The 14,309-nt window shown below is 65.8% G+C and overlaps 1 protein-coding gene across 4 annotated transcripts; it reads left to right on the plus strand.

The window, feature by feature from the left end:
* Positions 1–5,685: 5,685 nt before the first annotated feature.
* Positions 5,686–13,641, plus strand: KLC2 (kinesin light chain 2). Of its 4 annotated transcripts, none has more exons than XM_055142732.1 (16): positions 5,686–5,823; positions 6,539–6,815; positions 9,207–9,437; positions 9,527–9,596; positions 10,328–10,550; positions 10,746–10,833; positions 10,915–11,016; positions 11,278–11,451; positions 11,540–11,639; positions 11,781–11,830; positions 11,911–11,978; positions 12,062–12,170; positions 12,243–12,389; positions 12,458–12,582; positions 12,673–12,730; positions 12,832–13,641. In XM_055142732.1, the coding sequence occupies exons 2-16, from the start codon at positions 6,588–6,590 to the stop codon at positions 12,913–12,915; spliced, it is 1,857 nt and encodes a 618-aa protein (XP_054998707.1). In that variant the 5' UTR covers positions 5,686–5,823; positions 6,539–6,587; the 3' UTR covers positions 12,916–13,641. The 4 variants fall into 4 exon arrangements, with proteins under 4 accessions (XP_054998707.1, XP_054998708.1, XP_054998705.1 ...); XM_055142733.1 differs by having other exon boundaries at positions 5,701–5,823; positions 6,577–6,815; XM_055142730.1 differs by lacking the exon at positions 5,686–5,823 and adding an exon at positions 5,830–5,977.
* Positions 13,642–14,309: the final 668 nt, after the last annotated feature.

The raw sequence follows: 14,309 nt of genomic DNA on the forward strand, positions 1-14,309 counted from the left end.
GTAACTTGAAGTCTTGGTTTCCCCCCAACCCCAGGATCCCATGGAGCAATTTTGTTTCTCTTGATGACCTTGACTGTTTCAGGGAGAGCTGACCGATGGCATGTAGAACCCCGCCCCTGCCTTTTCGTGACGCCCCAACACAGCTCACCGAGGGCCGTGGCCAGACTTTCCTGGGAGAGCTGCCAGGGCGACACCCCGCGGGGCTGTGCAGGGTCGGGCGCCACACATGCCAGGCCCGTGCCTGCCGCTTGGCCACGTCTCTGTGTTGGCGTTTCCAGTGCCGCCCCCCTTCGTGCATCTCCTGCGGGCCAGGCTGAGCGCCAGGCTGTCCCCGAGGGCTTGCCCTCCCGGGGGCTCCCCAAAAGCGCCCCAGGGTGCCAGTTCTGCTGCCTCTGACGGGGAAAGCCCACGCCCTCCCGTGCCAGCTCCGGACTCGCCTTTCTCGCGGCTGAGAGAGTCGCGGATGCTGAAGCCTGTGCCCTGAGAATGCCGAGACGCTCCCGAGTCTGACGCCCCTCAACTCCGGAGGCCTCCGGGGCGCCCCGGGACCTCAGACTTTTGTCTCTTCTGCCTCCCCGGAGTGAGCACTTGACTCCATGCCGGAACCCTCTGGCTTCCTCAATGCTTTGTCGCCCCAGGGCCCCCCCCCAGCCCAGTCACCCCAAGCTTCCAACCCAGCCTGAGGGGCCCACTTCCCTGCCACGGGCAGACGCACACGCACATGCACACACAATGCACATGCACACACAGTGGACATGCACACATATGTACACACAGCACACGTGTGCACACACATGTACACACAACACATGCGTGCACACACGTACACAACACATGCGTGCACACACAATGCACATGTACACACAACACATGCGTGCACACAGTTTTTTTTGTTTGGTGTGGTTTTCTTGGGGGTTTTGTTTGTGGTTGTTGGGGAGCCACACCCAGCAATGCTCAGGGCTTCCTCCTGCACTGCGCTCAGGGATCACTCCGGCGATATTCAGAGGACTCTAGAGAGGACCAGGGATCAAATCCCAGTTGGCTGCATGCAAGGCGATCACCCACCCACTGTGCTGTCCCCGAGCCACCCCACACACACATATTCCGGCACTCGGCACACATACACCATGCGCGCTGTTTCCGCTCAGCACCGGCTGCCTCTTCCTCCGTGTGGCAGCTCCATGCATGGCCCCGAGAGAGGCTCCCTCGGCCCCGGGCCCAGGGTGCAGGTGCCCCATCAGCCCTTTGTCCAGCCCCCGCAGCCACGTGAGCACAGCACACCGAGCTCACCAGCTCTTGCTGCCCACCAACCCAACACGCAGGCGGACCCCCACCCCCGGGGCCTGACAGGTGACTGTCTCCTCCTAGCCACGTGTCGCACGGGGACATGGGAAAGCGCCCAGAGGTGGCGCAAAGTTGGTGACACCTGTGTGGCCTCTTCCAGACACCTACAGGGTGTTCCAGGCGAGGGAAGTGCAAGACCAGTGACAGGAGAGCTGCGCCCTGGGGGATCGGGCGGCGAGGGCCTCGGTGCCACCCTCCTGTGCCCCAGGGGTCCTGGCAGCTCTGCTGTCCAGAACCTTCCGCACGACAGCAGCTGGTGAGCGCCAGCATCTGGCCAGGGGCCACAGGTATGTGCGCGGGGCCACCGCAGGGGTCGGGGGTCAGGGACGGAGTCAAAGGCTTCAAGTTTGAAAGATTCCCAGGCCCCACCCCCCATGGCTTGGGGGCACAGGGGGCGCCTCTGTGCACACACCACCAACCCCGCTCTCGGGGCGGGGGTGTGGGCGGAAGGAGCTTTGACAGAGCACCCCGCTACAGCCCACGACGCCCCCTTATCGCCCACGGCAGGAGAGAGGCAGGAGACTGGGAAAGCCACGGCCACTCTGAAGGGCCGCCACTGCCCGCCGCGACCCGGCTTCCACCCCGTCTGGGAGCTTTGCCCAGGGGACGTGCGGAGGGTCTCTGGCTCAGGGGCAGGTGCTGTCGGGGGGTCGCAGGCCAGTGAGCTGAGCGGGGCTGGGCAGGCGGGCCATGACCAGGGGACCCCAGTGGGCACAGAGTGGGCCGGCCGGCTGGCCCCACGCTTGACAGGGACGCAGAGGGCCTGGCTTCCACCCCAGCGCCTCCGAAATGCAAAAAGCATCACTTCCCAGTGACGGTGTCTGTTGTGTTCGAGACACAGCGTGAAGCTCTTAGCTCCGCTCTTTCATTCTGCTCTCTCAAGCGCCAACAAGGTGGGCGTCAAAACCCCCATTTTCCGGAGGGAGGGCCTCTGGGCCACACCTGGCTGCACTCGAAGACTGTTCCTGGCTCAGTGCTCGAGGCCCCTGTGGGGGGGGGGGGGGCAGGAGCCACATGCTACACACGGGCCCGGCCCCAGTTCGATCCCTCCAGCCCCAGGAAGCCCATTTTACGGATGAGCAAACAAAGCTAAGAGCAACCCCATCCCCTCGCTGGCAGTGGGAACACATGTGGCTTTGAACTCACCTAAACCGGGCCCTGGAGCCCGTAAGCCCTCCCCACTGAGACAGACAGGGGTCCCCAGGAAGAGAGGGTGCAGTTTTGCCGGGTTTCTTTTTTTTTTTTTTTGCTTTGCTTTTTGGGTCACACCCAGCGATGCTCTGGGGGTTACTCCTGGCTCTGCACCCAGGAATTACTCCTGGTGGTGCTCGGGGGACATATGGGATGCCGGGGATCAAACCTGGGTCAGCTGCATGCCAGCTGCCCCCTGTGCTATTGCTCTGGCCCCGCTTTGCCGGGTTTTGGCCAGGCCTGGAACCCTGAGCCCACCCAACTTTGGCCCAGTGGCAGCAAGCACTGACCCATAGTGAGGTGCGGTGTGCCGGCCCCTTGGGAAGTGGGCGCTGCTCGCCGGGGGAAGGGGGGGGGCGGGACCTGGTATTGAAGAAGCCCACAGGCCACAGCAGTCAGGCCCCCACCGCATCCTGCAGGGGTGAGGGGGTGATGTACTTGGCACAGTGTCCCGACTCTCTCAAAGGAGGCCCAGGCTTGGGGGTGTGAGCACTTCCGAGCCATTCTCGGGGAGCAACAGATGTGAAAGGGACCAAGAGCGACTTCCCCAGCAAACGGGGTGACGGAGTGGAGCTGAGTCACCCTCAGGCAGGGAGCCCTGTTCCCTCACAGCCTGGCAGGAGGCCCGCCGGGCTGCCTGTTGGGGCGCAGAGGGGGGCAGGAAGAAGTCACATTCCCTTCCCGGGGGGAGGCACGACTCATCCTCCTGACGAGATAAAGGGCTGGAATGAACGACGGACGCCGCAGATTCAGCCTTGAGAGTTAGATAAGGGCCCGAGAAAGGGGGGCGCCTTCCCGCCACCTGCCCACGGCCCGGGAGCCGGGCCAGACGCCTAAAGAGAATCACAAAGAAACCACCCGAGCTGCAGAGAGTTCGTGAGAAGCAGAGCCAGAAACCAGCAAAATTCACCGAGGCAGACGGAGAAATGGTTTTTTCCATTGGCGGGGGGAGAGCCGGGCAGAGCCAGCGTTTCCCAACGTGCTGTCCCCAGGGTATCCCAGGGTTCACAGGTGAAAATCGCACCAGTGGGGGCGTGAGACGATGGGGCCAGCATGGAGGTGGCTCTGGGGCACACAGGAAGCAAGGTGTGAAGGGGCCACCGCTGCAAAGGTGGAAAAACACTGGTCGGGGGCTGGAGAGACTCCGGCGGGCAGGTGAGAAGAGGTGAGGCCCCTGGAAGCCCACGGGGCCCCCTAAGCCCACCGGGAATGATCCCTGAGCACAGCCAGTTATGATCCAAAAGCCAAAAACTCATGAAAAATGTTAGTCAAAGCAACGTGTCCCTCCATCAGCGGGAGGAGCTGGGTCCTGTGTGTTTGTGTGGGATGCTCCAGCCTGTACATGCACATACATGCTCACACACATACATACACGCACTTGCACATGTGTCCAGAGCCACTGCCCTTTGACGGTATGCGGTGAGTGTGGGCCCCTTTTAGAGCACGTGAGACTCAGTTCCCTCCACCCCCACTCCGTGCAGTCTGTGTCCCTCACACGAGACAGACAACCTGACTCTAGACAAGGACACAGCTGCCTTCCACTCGGGGGCCTCAGTTTCCTCAGCTGTAAAATGGTATTGGTGAACGGGGCTGGAGCTACAGCACAGCGGGGAGGGCATTTGCTTTGCATGCAGCCAATCCAGGTCTGATTCCCAGCATCCGGTCCCCTGAGCACCAGCAGGAGTAATTCCTGAGTGCAGAGCCAGGAGTAACCCCTGTGCATCGCCAGGTGTGGCCCAAAAAGGAAAAAAATGGTATTAAGGCAGCAGCTAAAATCCCCCCATCCCCCCACACTGAAGCTTGAAAATAGGATGCTGGGGGGTGGGACAGGTCTTACTGTACGGGGGAGGGATGTGTCTTGCATACGACTGATCCTGGGTGGATCTCTGCCACCAAATCATGGGCCCTCAAAATTGTCAGTAGGGGTCAGGAACAAGCCCTGAGCATGGCCGGGCATGCCCCCCCCACCCAGTAAAATAAAAATAAGAGACGCCAGGATATTCACCCTGAGGCCCGGGGGAGCCATTCTAGGGGACATTTTCCCAGATCCCTTTATGAGAGACTGAAAATAAGTTGTTACAAGGACAAAGGTGGGGCCGAAGGGCCAGAGCACCAGCTCTGCATGCGAGAGCCCCGTTTATCCTCCACCGTTGGGACCCCCAGCAGCCCCGACCCCCACAAAGGGGGCACTCAGCAGAACGTGGCGAGCAGCCTGCCCCCAGGCGAAGGGCACCGAATCCCAGTCAGATAACACTGAGGCTCCCCCCATGAGGAGCACCCCAGGTCCAGGCCTTGCTCTGCAGGTTTGTTCCTGGGTGGTTCCTGCTTTCGCCCTCAAGGGATGTCAGCCTAGAAGCAGGGGAGATGGTGCCCGTAGCAGCAGACCAAGACTCGGACCGGCACAGACTTGGTGAGACCAAAAGGCGTGAAAGGGGGCCAGAGCGATAGCACAGCGGGTAGGGCGTTTGCCTTGCACGCGGCCGACCCAGGTTCGATCCCCGGCATCCCATATGGTCCCCCAAGCACTGCCAGGAGTAATTCCTGAGTGCAAAGCCAGGAGTAACCCCTGAGCATCGCTGGGTGTGACCCAAAAAGCAAAAAAAAAAAAAAAAAAAAGGCATGAAAGGCCACCTTCCCTGGGCTGCTGCAGGGCGGGTCTATCCTAGCGGGGCAAGAGCGTTGGAAAGGTCAGGGGTGGAGGAGCGGAGGGAAGGAAAACTGCCCAGGACCCCCAGGGTGCTCTGAAGCCCCGAGTCCCTCAGGCCAGAGCTGTCAGCCCCCAGGAGAGTGTTTCCGCTGCCATCCAGGGGGACCCCTTGCCCCTTCTCGCCCATCAGGCCAGAAGCCAGCCAATTCCCTACAGGAATTGGACCTTAACCTGGAGGACCTTGACCCAGGGCCGTGACCCGTCCCGAGACAAATGAGCCTGGGGTCCCACTGGCGAGTCGGCTGGGGGGGCAGCGGTGCCCGCTAGCCGGGCCCTCCGCGGGGGGCCGCGAGCTAACACGGGGCGCGCGCGACCCTACTCGGTGCCGCTCAATGTCAAGAGTCCGAGGCTGGAGCGTAGCGACGCTAGGGGTGCGTTCCGGGCTCAGCACCTCGGCTCCCCGGTGCACTCACCCCGGGAGCCTCGGGACAGCAGGGACCCCGCGCCCCCAAGCGAGCCCCGCCCCGCCCCGCCCCGCCCCCGGGTGGCCACGCCCCTGCCCGGCGGGGCCGGGCCCGTTCGCTCCTTTAAGGCGGCGAGCGGGCCGCGGATCGCGTTTCGCCCCCTCCGACGGCGCCGAGGTAGTGGCTTCACCTTTAAGGGAGCGCGGGGGTTGCCGGGAAGGCCGGCGGGATGGAGGCGGCGGCCCCGGCTCACGGCGGCTGGTCCGGGTGAAGCGGGGCGGGAGCCGGAGCCGGAGCCGGAGCGGGAGCCGGGCCCGGGCCCGAGGCGCAGGTCCGCGCGGGCGGCGCGGGCGGGGGAGGGGCCGGACCCGGAGGCCTAGGGAGGGGTCGCCGTGGGCGCGGCCTGCGGGAGCAGCGGGGCTCCCCGCGGGGAGGGGGCGCGGTCCCGGGGCGCGGCCGCCGGGGGAGGGGTCCCCGGGCCTGCCGCCGGCCTCGGGGAGGGGGGCCCGGCTCCTCCGCGGAGGGCCTCCCCGGGGTCGCGCCGGCCAGGTGGGAGGTGGGTGCAGGGGTGCGGGCGCGGAGGAGCGGGACGCGGGGCCCGGGGATCGCCGCGCACCCCGCGGGCCGGCCCCCGGCGCGCACTGACTGACCCGGCCGAGGGCGTCCTCCGGGGACGCCCGGGCCTAGCCGGTGGTCGGGCCGGGCCGGATCCGGGTCCAGCTGCCCGGCCGCACCGCATTGCGTCTCCCGGCGAGCCGGGCCGGGCGCGCCCCCTGCAGGCGGAGCGCGGGCACGGCGCGGGCCGCCGCTCGGGGACCCGGGCACCCTGGGGGACCCGGGCTGAGGGCATCGCGGTGTTTACCAACTCCGGGCGGGCGCGGGGCGGCCCCAGGCCCGGCACCCCTCTGCCCGCCCCCCTCGCTTCCCCAGGCGGCGCGGCCATGGCCACGATGGTGCTTCCGCGGGAGGAGAAGCTGAGCCAGGATGAGATCGTGCTGGGCACCAAGGCCGTCATCCAAGGGCTGGAGACCCTGCGCGGCGAGCACCGCGCGCTGCTCGCGCCCCTGGGTGCCCACGAAGCCCCCGAAGCGGAGCCCGGCACCCAGGAGCGCTCGGTCCTGCTGCGGCGCTCCCTGGAGGCCATCGAGCTGGGGCTGGGAGAGGCGCAGGTAGGCCGGGCGGGGACCCAGCCGGGAGGGCGCAGGGAACCAGTGGCGGGGGCAGCGGCCGGGTTGAAGGGATGGATGAGTGGCCCCCACCGGAAGGCCCGCTTCCAGCCGTGTCTGCCAGGTGGCAGAGAAGAACCTGCTCATGCTTTTAAAATTCTGGTCGTTCACCAGCACCTCGGATAGCGGGTGCCTGCCATGGGCCCGACATGTGGGGTGCCAAGGGTACTCGGCCAGTGAGACAGCCCAGTCTGGTCCCATAGAAGGACAAGCAGAAAAACATTCCTGGGGCCTGAGCTATAATAGCACAGTGGGTAGAGCAGTGGCTAGGGTGCTTGCCTTGCACATGACCAACCTGGGTTTGATGGGCCACAGCTCCTATGGTCCCCGGAGCCCACCAGGAGTGAGCCCTGAGCAGGGCTGGGTGTGCCCCCCACCCAAAAAAAAAAAAAAGAAAGATATTTGTTAAAAAATTGCTATAAATTCTCCAAAGAAAAGAGCAGGAGCAGCCCAGTCCCAGCAGATCTTATCTGTGGCTTACGCAAGGCAGCTGTGCAAATGCCTTTACTTTTCTTGCTGGGCCTGCATGGAGCCCAGGTTTCCCGCATGCAAACCATGCACTTGAGCACAGAGCCTCTTCCCCGGAAGTGACACTGAAACCAGGACCCCAAGGAAGGAATGGGCCAGCCCCCGGAAAAGAAACTAGGCCAGAGGCCACCTGTGCCAAGGCCCTGCGGCAGGGAGCAGGGTAGTGCTGGGTGCTGAGGCCGCCTGGGGCAGGCCAGAGCCACCACATCTCATTCATCTATTCTGGTTTTCTGGACATCAAGAAGCTGTTGGTGGCCTTCAGGTGGCCAAGAGACAGATTAGGCTTTAAGTTTCCTCCAGGGCCAAGGAGAGAGGTCCTGCTTAGATTTTGTATGTTTTTTTGGTCACACCCAGTGATGCTCAGGGCTTACTCCTGGCTCTGTGCTCAGGGATCACTCATGGCAGTACTCAGGGGATTAAAGGGCATCGAACCCAGTTGGCTGTGTGCAAGGCAAGTGGAGGCCCCAAGTTTGATCCCTGCAACACCCTCCCCCTACCCCCCACCCCCAGAGTGCAGGCTGTGGTGGGCCCCATAATAAAACCTAAACGTTTCCTCCACTGAGGTGTGGAATGAACCCTGGTGGGTAAGAGAGGCAGCTAGGAAGGCACTGCCAGATCCCAGTGAGGGGACTGGGACAGAGGGGTGGCCGTGACGGGAACAGCAGGGGGCCATCTGGAACTGGAAGGAGGGGTACAAGAGGGGGCAGGCCAACTCCCAGGCCATATGCTGCAGTGCCCAGGGGCTACTCCTCTCCCCGTGCTCGGGGTTCGCTCCCAACAGTGCCCAGGAGACCAACCCTGCCCCAGACCTGCATGCACAGTATGTGCCCCAGCCTCGAACCCTGACCCCACATGGCTTTCTGGACAAATTCAGAGCCAGGGTGAACCCCGGAGGCCAGGACTGAGGGGGCTGTGCTCGAGGGAGGCCTGGAGGTATGGGGGTGTCGGCCATTCGGGGAAACGGCCTGTGGGTGACCCCCACAGTGCGGACTTCCCTGCGCTTCAGACACTTTGTGGTCTGGTTTGGGGGCCACCTCTGGTGGTACACGGGGCTGCTCCCAGCTCTGTGCTCCAGGCCTGCAGCCCGTGATGCGGCCCGGGCCTGCTCGGCGCCCAGCCTGCACCCCCGCCCCACCCTGTTGCAGGACTCTGCAAAGACACCTGTCACGCAGGCGGACACGGCCACCGACCTTCCCGGGGCCAGGTGGCTGCCAGGTGTGGAGATGACACACAGGGTCTCCCTTCTGGTGTGCAGGCCCGGGCACAGATGGGCTTGCGGGGGCGGGGGGTGCCCTGTGTCTGGGCTGACGGGAGACGTGGCTGCAGCCAGTCTGTACTTGGGGCTCGGCACCCTCTGGGGGTTGGGCATGCACCCCTGCCCTCCAGGCTCTCAGGCCCTGTCACCTGGGCAGGGCCATCGCAGACTGAACCCCACTCAGAAGGGACAGGAGGGGCCCAAGAGCTAGCACAGCAGGAGGGCAGCTGCCTTGCATGCGGCCGACCAGGGTTTGATCCCCGGCATCCCATATAGTCTCCCACGCACCGCCAGGAGTGGTCCCTGAGCACAGAGCCAGGAGTAAGCTCTGGGCATCCCTAGAGGGTGGCCCCAAAGCCCAAAGCAGGAGGAGGGCCAGCTCAGGAGCACACAGCACCCCAACTCCCCACCCCCCGATCCGAGCAGGCCAGCCAGGTGGACAGCGGACGGTCAGCGCAGGCTGGAGGCCCGGGAGCAGGAGCCAGAGTGGGACTCTGGGCGGACAGGGCGGGGCCGGCCAGGTGCCCAGGAGAGCCCCGCTGCCCCCCCAGGTGATCCTGGCGCTGTCGAATCACCTGGGGGCCGTGGAGTCGGAGAAGCAGAAGCTGCGCGCGCAGGTGCGGCGCCTGGTGCAGGAGAACCAGTGGCTGCGCGAGGAGCTGGCGGGGACGCAGCAGAAGCTCCAGCGCAGCGAGCAGGCCGTGGCCCAGCTCGAGGAGGAGAAGCAGCACCTGCTGTTCATGAGCCAGATCCGCAAGCTGGACGAGGACGCCTCCCCCAGCGTGAGCCCCGGCCGCGGGCAGGCAGGGCAGAGCCCGGGACCCCGCTCTCGCGCCACCAGCCCTGACGCCGCGGCTCTCTCCCTCCCCAGGAGGAGAAGGGGGACGTCCCCAAAGACTCCCTGGATGACCTGTTCCCCAACGAGGAGGAGCAGAGCCCAGGTGCGGGGGTGCAGGGGGTGGGGGTGGGGACGGTGAACTGGGCCCAGGCACCCACCCCCCCCCATCACACTCAGCAGGGGTCAGGAGCCATAGTTCAGCGGCTAGGGTGCTTTCCTTGCCCATGGCTGACCTGGGTTTGATCTCCAGCATCCCATATGGTCCCCCAAGCACTGTCAGGAGTAATTCCTGAGCACTGAGCCAGGAGTCACTCCTGAGCATCGCCAGATGTGGCCCTGAAACAAAACAAAAAGACGCCAGCAGGCTGGGGCTGGAGAGAGCACAGTGGACAGCACTGGCTTTGCAGCTGCTGACCCAGGTCCTTTCCTGCACCCGTGGGGGTCCCTGAGCACTGCTCACTGTGCCCCCACCTAAAAAGGAAAAAGCCCAGCAGGTGAGAGCTGCTGCCCCTGGGCCCCGAGGGTCGCCAGGGCCCTTTGGCCACGGGACAGTTTCTCTTTCCGTTTGGGGGCTTCCAAGAAGAGCTCAGGGCCAGGGGTCATCCCGGAGATGCTCAGCCAGCCGGTGCCGCCCTGGGCATGGAACTCGGGGTCCCGCGCACGCCCTGCCCCGTGCAGAGGCGGGAACAGGCCGGCGCCCCCAAGGTAGTCAGGGCGCCGAGGCTGATGTACTGGAGCTGGGTTCGCCCCGCTCCACAGAGGGAAACTGAGGCTGACTTGGCAGTGAGTGGCCAGCACATGGTCGCCTCCTGACCTCCCGCTCTCGGCCCGCAGCCCCCAGTCCTGGCGGAGGGGACGTGGCCGCCCAGCACGGGGGCTACGAGATCCCAGCGCGCCTGCGCACGCTGCACAACCTGGTCATCCAATACGCGTCGCAGGGCCGCTACGAGGTGGCCGTGCCACTCTGCAAGCAGGCGCTGGAGGACCTGGAGAAGACATCGGGCCACGACCACCCCGACGTGGCCACCATGCTCAACATCCTGGCGCTGGTGTACCGGTGAGTGGCCCTCAGTGCGCGGGAGAGGACAGAGGCGGGCTCGGGCCGTCACCGGGGGAAGGAGGCCGGGCGCAGCGGGCATGGTGGCCTTCCCCTGGCGCCCAGTCCACCCGCTGAGGATGAGTGGGTGGGGTTCAGGGCCCTGGGCCCCGGCAGGGGCTGGGACCCTCATCCCCATGCTCCTTCCTGGCCCAGAGACCAGAACAAGTACAAGGAAGCGGCCCACCTGCTCAACGACGCTCTGGCCATCCGAGAGAAGACCCTGGGCAAGGACCACCCGGCTGTGAGTGAGGGGCAGGCGGCGGGACCCCCCCCCACCCCGACGCCCAGGCCCGGGGACTCCATTCTCCCTGCTCCCCAACAGGTGGCCGCCACGCTCAACAACTTGGCTGTCCTGTACGGCAAGAGGGGCAAGTACAAGGAGGCCGAGCCCCTGTGCAAGCGGGCGCTGGAGATCCGGGAGAAGGTGCGCGGCGGCGTGGGGCTGTGTGCGCACATACAGGGCACACGTGGGGCAGAGCCGAGCCCGTGAGCCCAGAGAGGGCTGGCCCTGTGCGTGTCTGCGTGTCCGTGTGTGCACGTCCGCGCTCGCGAGTCCTTGGGTGCATGTGCACGTGTGTGTGTGCGCCTGTGCATGTGTGTGCACCTGTGTGTGTGTGCGCCTGTGCGCAGCCTGGGTGGGCAGAGGCACCCTCACCGGCCGCCCCTCGGGCTCCCGCCGCCCCAGGTCCTGGGCAGGTTCCACCCGGACGTGGCCAAGCAGCTGAGCAACCTGGCGCTGCTGTGCCAGAACCAGGGCAAGGCCGAGGAGGTGGAGCACTACTACCGGCGCGCGCTGGAGATCTACGCCACCCGCCTGGGGCCCGACGACCCCAACGTGGCCAAGACCAAGAACAACCTGGTGCCTGGCGGGGTGTGGGGGAGGAGCCGGGGCAGGGGTGGGGCCGAGGCGTGGGGCCCTGTGTCCGCTCACCCCGGCCCGCCCCCAGGCCTCCTGCTACCTGAAGCAGGGCAAGTACCAGGACGCCGAGGCGCTGTACAAGGAGATCCTGACGCGCGCCCACGAGAAGGAGTTCGGCTCGGTGAACAGTGCGTGCCGGTCCTGCCCCCCCCCCGCCCCGCCCCTGCCCAGCTCACCCCCCCCCCCAAGTGTGTGAGCTGCCCCCCAAGCCCCTAGCACAGGCCCGGGCCGGGGGTGGTGCCAGCCAGCCACTGCCCCTGTCCCCGCAGGCGACAACAAGCCCATCTGGATGCACGCAGAGGAGCGAGAGGAGAGCAAGGTAGCTTGGCAGGAGTGGGGGGAGGGGACTGGCAGGGAGAGCCCCTCCCCCACACCCCACACCTGCCTGTCCCCTCCCAGGAGAAGCGGCGGGACAGCACCCCCTATGGGGAATATGGCAGCTGGTACAAAGCCTGTAAAGTGGACAGGTAAGGCCCCGCCCCTGCTCCCCCTCCTCTTCCCCCGCCTGCTCCTGACCGTGACCCTGACCGAGGGGCTCTCCCGCCCGCAGCCCCACGGTGAACGCCACGCTGCGCAGCCTGGGGGCGCTGTACCGGCGCCAGGGCAAGCTGGAGGCCGCGCACACGCTGGAGGACTGCGCCAGCCGCAGCCGCAAGCAGGTGGGGGCCAGCCCGGGGGAGGGGGCCCCGGGTTGGCGGCGCTGTCCCCTGATGCACCCCGCCCTCCCTCAGGGACTGGACCCCGCCAGCCAGACCAGGGTGGTGGAAGTGCTGAAGGACGGCGGTGGCGGCCGGGGGGACCGCAGGGGCGGCCGCGACGCGGGGACCCGGCCCGAGGCTGAGCTGGACGAGGCGGGGCCGGCAGCCGAGTGGAGTGGGGTGAGTCGGGGAACGGGGGTGCCCGCGGCCCGGCCCGCGGCGGGGCTGAGACCGAGCGCGCCTTGCAGGACGGCAGCGGGGCTCTGCGGCGCAGCGGGTCCTTCGGGAAGCTCCGAGACGCCCTGAGGCGCAGCAGTGAGATGCTGGTGAAGAAGCTGCAGGGCGGCGGGCCCCAGGAGCCCCCGAACCCCAGGTGAGCCCGAGCCAGCCCAGCCTCATCCCTTCTCGCCCCGGGCACCCCCCAGCGCCCTGACCCCGGCCACCCTGCGCCCTTGCTCCGCAGGATGAAGCGGGCCAGTTCGCTCAACTTCCTCAACAAGAGCGCGGAGGAGCAGGTCCAGGTAGGGCCGGGTGGGCGGGGAGCGTGGGGGGGGGGGGGCGGGAGAGGTGGGGGGGGCGCTTGTCCCGCCGCGGAGCTGAGCCGCAGCCCTTCTGCCCGCAGCCCGGAAGCACAGGCCTCTCGGACAGCCGCACGCTCAGCTCCAGCTCCATGGACCTCTCCCGCCGCAGCTCGCTGGTGGGCTAACACCCCAGGCCCCCACCCCCGCCCGTGTCTCCCCGAGCCCCTCTCTTCTGTTCAATCTCAGGGTAACCCCCCCCCGCTGCCATCTCCGCCTGAGCCCCGGACGCTGGGCCTGCCTGTTCCGGCTCGATCCCTAATTTATTCCTGCCCGCAGCCCAGGGCCAGCGCAGGGCCAGCTGCTCTCCCGGCCAGAGCCGCAGCCCCGCGAGGCCCCCAACCAAGAACACTCAGCACCCCCCTCTCCTCCCGGCCGTTGCTTGTGTATATAGAGAAATAAGTTATTGGCCATGCAGCCCCCCCCCAATCCTGGTGTCCCCTGGCCTCCCCTGCCCCCTCCTCTAGTGGTACCGCCCAGGCCTTAATCACCCCCATTCCGCACGGTGGTATCTTCCAGGCTCCACTTGGGCTGTGGTGACCCCACCCCCCCCAGGATCCCCTGGTCCCTCTTGCGCTGCTCCTGGCCCACAAGGGGAGACCCCACCCCGTGGCCCTCAGAGCTGGGCCCTGCCCTGCACCCCAGCCTTATGCACTGCCCCTCCCACCCAGGCATGGCCTGACCCCGGCCTGGGCACCGCGTGCCCCAGCCACCGCGTCTCCCCCCACGCCTGCAGCTTTACCTGGGACAGTGATGGCTCCCTGGGGCCCAGGGGCTGCTCCGAGGGGCCTGCGGGGAGGAGGTCGCTCTCATTTCAACTGTTGCTGTAGAAATAAAGACGGTTTGAATCTGGACTAGGCCTGTTTTGGAGTTGCTGATCTCGGGCTGGGACAGGTGCAGAGGGCAACACTCTAGTGCCCAGCCGCTGTCTGATACTCAGGGCTTCGCAGAGGGATTCCCCTAACAGCGATCACCTCGGAAAGTCACCGAATTCCAGACCACGCGCTTGGGTCATTTTTTTGGGGGGAGGCCACACCTGGGGATGCTCAGGGGTTATTCCTGGCTCTGCATTCAGGGGTCATTCCTGGCGGGCTTGGGGATATAGGAATGCCAGGGGTTGATCCCAGTGTGCAAGGAAAGCGCCTTCCCCCTTATCGCCCCGGGCCTGGCACGGGTTTGGGTTGAGCTCTACCCTTAACTAAGCAGTTTGACCTTGAAGGGCTCATCACCACCTGAAAAAGTGTAATGACACCTTTGGCGGGATGATGTAGGAGCACGGGCACACGAAGCACCTGGGATAAACGAAGTGTTACTAACGCTTACGACTCCGGGAGGTGGGAGGGTAGGGGTGACGGGCTCTATCTATAGTCGGGAGACGTCAGCCCCAAACGGCTTCCAACGCAGGGACGCCCTCAGGCTCCCGAGCGCTGTCCTCCAGTTCAGGTATGTCTCGGGCGCGAACTACAAGTCCCAGAAAGCAATGCGCGGCGCTGGTGGGTGTGGACCAGGGGGCGCGGGTTCT

This window comes from Sorex araneus, chromosome 6 (assembly GCF_027595985.1).
Source record: "Sorex araneus isolate mSorAra2 chromosome 6, mSorAra2.pri, whole genome shotgun sequence".
NCBI classification, from domain to species: Eukaryota; Metazoa; Chordata; class Mammalia; order Eulipotyphla; family Soricidae; genus Sorex; species Sorex araneus.

Coding starts and splice junctions, on each gene's coding strand:
- KLC2 (XM_055142732.1), top strand. CDS start 6,588: ATGGCCACGATGGTGCTTCCGCGGGAGGAGAAGCTGAGCCAGGATGAG. Junction 10,834..10,914: donor TGGGCAAGGACCACCCGGCT/GTGAGTGAGGGG, acceptor GCTCCCCAACAG/GTGGCCGCCACGCTCAACAA. Junction 11,640..11,780: donor GGAGTTCGGCTCGGTGAACA/GTGCGTGCCGGT, acceptor CTGTCCCCGCAG/GCGACAACAAGCCCATCTGG.